Source organism: Papaver somniferum, chromosome 7, assembly GCF_003573695.1.
Source record: "Papaver somniferum cultivar HN1 chromosome 7, ASM357369v1, whole genome shotgun sequence".
In the NCBI taxonomy this organism is placed as follows: Eukaryota; Viridiplantae; Streptophyta; class Magnoliopsida; order Ranunculales; family Papaveraceae; genus Papaver; species Papaver somniferum.
In genome coordinates this window covers 226,194,648-226,201,269 of record NC_039364.1, presented here as the reverse complement: position 1 = coordinate 226,201,269, position 6,622 = coordinate 226,194,648, and the positions used below count along the sequence as shown (strand labels likewise).

Here is a 6,622-nt window from a genome sequence, read left to right as displayed (position 1 = left end):
AGATCACCTATTTCAACTGCCAAAAAAATTACCGTCTCTACTGAAGTGATATCTACACAAATGTAAGGCCTGTGAAAACTTCCAAGATACAATTAGTAAAAAGAAGAAACTGAAAATGTCGAACACGTCGTTCTTACCTAATTTTAACAGGTTCAACTTCAAACAAATATGAAACGAAATTCTCACTTTACTGCATACTGTACTTCTACCAAGTCTGGTTGGAATTCATCTGTACACAAACTTGCATTGGTTACAAAATAGTCAGTTAAAATTACATGTTGCCTCTGAGAAAAATCAGAAGACTAGAGAAAGTTAAGAAAAAAATCGGAACAGTATAAAGAGATCATTTATAGAAATTAGGACGAGTTCGGGTACAAAAATTATCTTCAACTAGTTACATTCCCTGTTACAACCGAACATATTAAAACGGCTCAACTATGAGAGACTGACTTCTTTACATTGATGAGAAATAGAGGAAACTAAACCTCGACACAAATTAGTGATTTTTGGGCAGTTTAGCTTCTAACCACTATATGCCCACTCATTCCTAACTCCAAATTACAAGGTCGGGTTTGGAAGAACCAGAAACAATAAGAGATGAGAAAAGGTGACAACAACACCAATAAACAAGAAGAAAAGGTTGGAGAAAAAAGAGAAAGAAGAAAAGAATGGACTTTGAAGGTTAAGATTAGATATCAAGTACAAGTTCCCTGAGAAGTACCGACGTCCAGAAGAGACTCCGGACTGATAACCAGATGTTAGCAGTCTAGTGAGAAAGAAATCAGCTACGAAATCTTTAGAAGAGCTTGTGAAGTGTTTTTGGAGATGTCATAGTAGCAACAGCCTTGTACTGTCAAAATCATAAACACATATTTATTAGAATAATGTGTACTACTTGAATCGATCGACATTTATATTACATAAAACAAAGTAAGTTTTCGTTATTCATGTTTCGCAGAATTCTGTTTTTCTATTACCTTTTGGTTCTTATACTTTTCCCTTACAGCATTCAAAGGACACGAGCTTGTGTTCAATTGCAATTCTTGTAGTGCTAGAACTGTAATCTTCATATCTGGTACTTTATAATTGGTGTAGTGTTCTAGAGTCGAATTCTGCAGAAAAAAGAAGAAGATAAGTTAACCTTTCCAAAGCTGGCAAAATCAAAGAAATCTTACAAGTAAGAGACTTGAAACGAGTTCATACCCAGGGATAGCTTGATTGATCTAAAGTCCATTGGGCAAGAAATACTGCAGATGCAGCTATTAATGAAGGAAGGAATTTCAAGAAAGAGTAATCAACCAATGTTAATTCTGCTAGATAATAAGCCAGGTAATCCAACTCGACACAAAGAACCTGCATATAAGTATTGATAATTGTATCAATTTGTGCTCCCAAATCAGAAGCTGTGCAACAAAATTTTCTGAATGTATTCGAAGGCAGACCTTATGAGAAGCATGTGCCGCGTGAAGAAATCTCCGAAGAAACGTTTTAACTGTAGGTGCTGATAACTGAAAACTTAGATAGTTTAGTACTTCACTCTCCATTTTCAGTACCTGCCATGAGTATAATCAACATTAGAATAGGAAAAAGCTGTATTCATTTTCTCCCTTTCTACCTGACCCCGGAAGCATGTCGATTTGAAACACTTCACCTCCATTATATAATACATTATATATGTGTATGCACGATATGGTCCAAAAACGATACATAAATCTGAATCAAAGATGGGATAGATCTCAAAGAATCAACTGATCTAAAATTCAGGAAGCAATTGGCACACACCTCGGCCCGTGAGTATGTATTATCTGTGATGAAACAGAATTCTTCGACACGAGGGGCACAAATCTCTTCGTACTTCCTGTGGAGAAGTAGAAAAGAGAGTTCCATCAATCAAGTGAAGTAGACTTCTTGTCCAAGTATTAATGACTAACAGATGACCCTAACTAAAACTACAAAGTTATATGTTACACTTTAAGAATAAGATTTAGTGTCAGTAAAGAATAAGATATTGAGTCCAGTAAAGAATAAGAGCGCTTACGAAGCAATGAGCATGCAAGTGATCCCAAGTAGTTGAAGTCTTTGCCTTTCAATGAAATTGTGAGATAGAAACCGATCGATGAAATATACAGTTAGGTAGAGTGTATCTGAAGCTAACTTATATTCCTCAGACACCTGAAATAAGAAAATAGACTTCAATATCCAGCAGTGGTCAACAAAAGCAGGTATAAGATACAGGAAGGAAAGAAATGTGTAAGGTTGTTTGTCGGAAATCTTAATCCATGCCTCATACAGTAAGCTCACACATGAACTGTATGATTTTCAAACTAATATGGTGAAGCAGAAATGTGTAAAATTTGTTTATCCAAAATGTGAATCCACGTGGCATTCATACATTATATGTGCGCAAGCACGGTAAGAATTTATGAACTAACCTCCACCAGCCAATCAATTAGAATGCCCCGCATGCTTTGACTGATATCCCGTTGTAAAGTTTCCATGAAATTAGAACTAGGTCTTCGAATAAGCTGAAAATGTTTGTGTAAGTGAGTACAAAGTGCAAACAAGGTTTCCATGTTTGGTTTCCACTTTAAGTTGGGAATTTAGAAATATTTGTAAATAGTTGCATACAGCACAAATGAGTTTGTCCCCAATTTTAAGAACAGGACACATAAAAGGGATGCATAAGCCAAGACCTATAAAAGATGAAAAGAATGACCGTACACAAACCTCTGCAACACGTAAATTGCTGTAGATATCTGGGGCATAGAGGCCGCACATCAGAGGATCTTCATGGTCGGAATCGATATCTGTAATCTCTGGACCATTTCCATAATTCTCACCAACCTCAACTTTGTCTGCATTAGTATAATCCAGTCAGACTCCAATATATCCACAGCTTAAACTTGTACAACAATAGAGAGGTATGTTTCCCAGATTATACAGAGTTAAGTTGTTCAAAGCAAATTAACATTTCAATAATTATATAACCTACGAAATTAATTACTAATATCAAACCTTTCATGCAAGGAGTAGGCTTTTTAGATATCTGTTCCTCGAGACGAAGATCAGCTAAACTGCACCCTCTTATGTCACTCTCCATACTTTGCTGCATTTCTTCAATTGCTTCAGATTTCAGTGAAAACATACTTCCTTGTGTATCAAAGCCAGATTTTCCTGTCTCTTCCTCAACCTTGTATTTTCTTGTGTCCTCTTGATCTTGCAAAATTTTCAAGGAAACACCAGGGGCAGGAGTCGCCTTGGAAGTCTTCGCTGCAGGAACTCTTTTAGCCTGAATTTTGTTCTTAGTCTGACAAACAATAGGAATATCATAAGAGAAATCAGATATTAGCACACTATAACAAAAACTTCTACTCAGAATATACAAACAAATGCTATATAAATGTAAAGAAAATAGATAATGTTCCTTATCTATTTCATTTCACAAGTTTCTGATACATCTACCCAATTCTACATTCTATCCAATAGTTTAATTCAATGGTCACTAAGTTGCAGTAAGCTAACCTGAATTTTAGATGCATTTATGCAATTCCTGTAAGAAGTATCGCACAATACATTAGTTACATCCTTAAACACTGCCCTCCTTTTATTTTGAAGACCAGTCCGGTTGTTCTCATCCGAAGCAGGCCGTTTAGAGTTACCACGAGTTACTTTCTTCATTTCCTGTTTTGTGGGTGCTTTAGGGGGAAGCGTCACACTAGATGCACGACTGGCTGCAGCTCGAGATCTTGTCATTCGGGCAGTACATTCCTCCGAGATAGAAGGAAGCATGTTTTCTTTCACCATATCTCAGCGAACTCGAATACAGCAGCCAAAGACTTCAAACTTAGAAAATGGTTACAAGAGCTGTAACCTGCACATGAAAGCCAATGCTAAAGTTCAGTAACAACAATCAAATGTTGAAGTATATCTTATATTCTTACTTTGATACTGATAACAACAAGCCAATGCTAAGATTCAATAACTATAGTTCAGCAGCGTGAAAACAGCACAGCGAGAAACAATATAATTATAGCAATCTCATCTTGGAAAATTGGATAATTAAGCAATTGAAATTCAAACTCAATCGAACTTTTAACATAAAGTGATAACCTAAGACAAGTAAGTAAGAAGTCTTGACCACACCACTAATTTTTTTAAGCATGACCTTCCTATCAATAAAAGAAAAAAGTACCCAATTTAGTCCAAAACTTTGTCTTCAATTGAATGTTTCGTTATTCATCCTTTACATATGTCTTGTTAGCTGCATTTATTAGATTGTTTATGCACATTAACATCAATAATTCTTACTTTGCCTTTATGACAATCTTTCTACCATTTTTACGAACATTCAACCCCACCAGATGATTAAGTTTTCTAGATATCCTGCAATCGATGTATGGTTTATTCACATATCCCTGATTCTCTAGAATACAAAACCTCATTCTACAATTATGGGTCTGCAACTAAGAAGGGTCTATTCAGAATTATTCTGTGAAACCAAATCAAATCCACAAATCAAACATAAGTTTATCCATTTTAGGTCCAAACCCCAAGTCTATTCGAGGAATTGTCAGAAAACTACATCCAAAAATAGATCAACAATTCTAACAAACCCATAAATCTTCAACACCATCTTCATCTTTTAGAACACAAAGATCGATGGACTCAGACGGACATTGCCAATCAGTGGCAAAATTTTCAAAAATCTATCTTCATTAAACCCTAACACCCCCACATAAAAAGAAAAAAATCCAAAAAAAAAAAAAAAAATCCCCCAAAACATGAAGATGGTGTTGAAGATTTATCTTCAAAAAATAAGAACTCCCTCAAAACATGCAAACAAAGATTAAAACCACAATGTACAGAGATTAAAACCACCTCCATCATAGATCTAAACATCCAAACAATCAAACGCCCAACCAAATCCAAAAACCCTAATTCATTCCAGAAAAAAAAAAGAAAAACAAAAAAAATTCAACAAAATTAAAAAAACAAAATGAGAAACTAACCTTACTCTGCCTAATGAACTCCGAGACTGTTAATGGCGTCCCGAAGAACAGAGTAGGGTTTTGTATTTCCAACCATATAATAACAAAATTTCAGAATTAGGTTTTTTTTTTCTCAGTGGGGAGTGAAGATGAGAAAGAGAAGAAGAGAGGAGCCTCCGAGAAGAAAGAGAAAGGGGGTGATTTTAGTGAGAGTCTGTCCTTATTTTAAGCGGAGCGTGAGCGGGACGGCATACAGTTCAAACTTCTAAAATATCCAACCACAAAATATATCATCAGAAAAATAAGTGAAAATAAAATTAAATTTGGTATTATTGTATTGCTAAATTAATTATTCGAGAAATGATAAAATATTACTGGGATTTACAAATATATCCCTGAACAGTTTGAATAGAGAATTGACTAATGCGAAAATGGTTAAAGACAGACAGAGCCCTGGTTGTTTTGTCATTACCTAATGTTTTCTATGAGCTTTTTGAAAAGGGGTTAAGGGGTTTTTCGTAAATTGAGATGTGTGTTCTTTAAAGTGATAATGGAGGGAGGTGGTGTTTAATTAAAAAACGGTTGTAATAATAAAGACAATGACGAGTGTGTCCTTTACGTTTGAAATATTCAAATGGAGTTACTAGTCCAAGAATTGAGGGGATAATGAGGGATTTTGAAATGACTCTGGAGGTAAGGGTATTCAAAATTTTTGTATACACATGTGATCTCTCTTTCGAATTTTATGACAGTGTTTGCTGTCTTAAAAAGTAAAAAAATTTACATGAATGGGATAAATTCGAATTTGTCAGGATAGCGATGTTGTCTTTTGGAGTGTTAAATATTTTAGATTCAAGTTCCACCAACTACATCTTACCATGTCATGTAAAATTTGAATGTTCAAAAACTTGAACCATTGGGCAATTAATATTTTTGTAGGTTACAGTTGATAATTAAGCAATTTGATGGTGAGATGGTGGGAGTAATTTCAGTTTTATATGGTAATAATTTTAATTTGGTACTTAATGCAATGAACAATGACTAAATAAAAATTTAAGTTAATTGATCTTAAAATTGGTACGGAAAAATTTACGTGGAAATCGGATAGAATTAATGGTGTTCCCGAGGCTTCAGGGATATCTCATTAAATCGGTGCATCGATGTTTTTATCATGACTCTTTCAAATTGAGGTTTTCGAAATATTATGCATATTCGTTACTTTTTGACTTGGTATGTTGACTATTTGCTCAGGGATTGACACACGACCAGACCCATACGGAGAAGAAAAATATTCTGGTTTTTTCCATCATTGAAGATTTAACATATGTCTAACCAATTATGTTACAGAGAATATTATGTTGAGCCCACATGCGTTGGTATATCAAGTCCATTGTAAAATTTAAATGAGTTAGTTCTTGATTTAGAGCCTTACTAAAGTGTGCTTCGGTCTAGATTAGAGTGGATAGTAGAGTCTTAAGAACTTCCAAGTTACTCTCCAAAATTGAAGATTGAAGATCACATGGAGACATCAGTTGGAAAAACTTCATCGGAGGCGAGTGATGAAGATTGGTTTTTCCTTTTAGATTATTTTCCCTTCTATCAATTTATTTGTCTTGAGTAGCAAAGTCAAATGA

The 6,622-nt window shown here is 34.8% G+C and overlaps 1 protein-coding gene across 2 annotated transcripts; it reads right to left on the bottom strand.

The window, feature by feature from the left end:
• Positions 1 to 327: 327 nt before the first annotated feature.
• LOC113299701 (cyclin-A2-2-like) lies at positions 328 to 5,189 on the bottom strand. Of its 2 annotated transcripts, none has more exons than XM_026548774.1 (11): positions 5,010 to 5,189; positions 3,523 to 3,871; positions 3,016 to 3,307; positions 2,728 to 2,855; positions 2,433 to 2,525; positions 2,039 to 2,172; positions 1,783 to 1,858; positions 1,443 to 1,553; positions 1,204 to 1,353; positions 978 to 1,112; positions 328 to 850 (listed from the first exon to the last, which is right to left on the bottom strand). In XM_026548774.1, the coding sequence occupies exons 2-11, from the start codon at positions 3,802 to 3,804 to the stop codon at positions 797 to 799; spliced, it is 1,455 nt and encodes a 484-aa protein (XP_026404559.1). In that variant the 5' UTR covers positions 3,805 to 3,871; positions 5,010 to 5,189; the 3' UTR covers positions 328 to 796. The 2 variants fall into 2 exon arrangements, with proteins under 2 accessions (XP_026404559.1, XP_026404560.1); XM_026548775.1 differs by having other exon boundaries at positions 5,015 to 5,189.
• Positions 5,190 to 6,622: the final 1,433 nt, after the last annotated feature.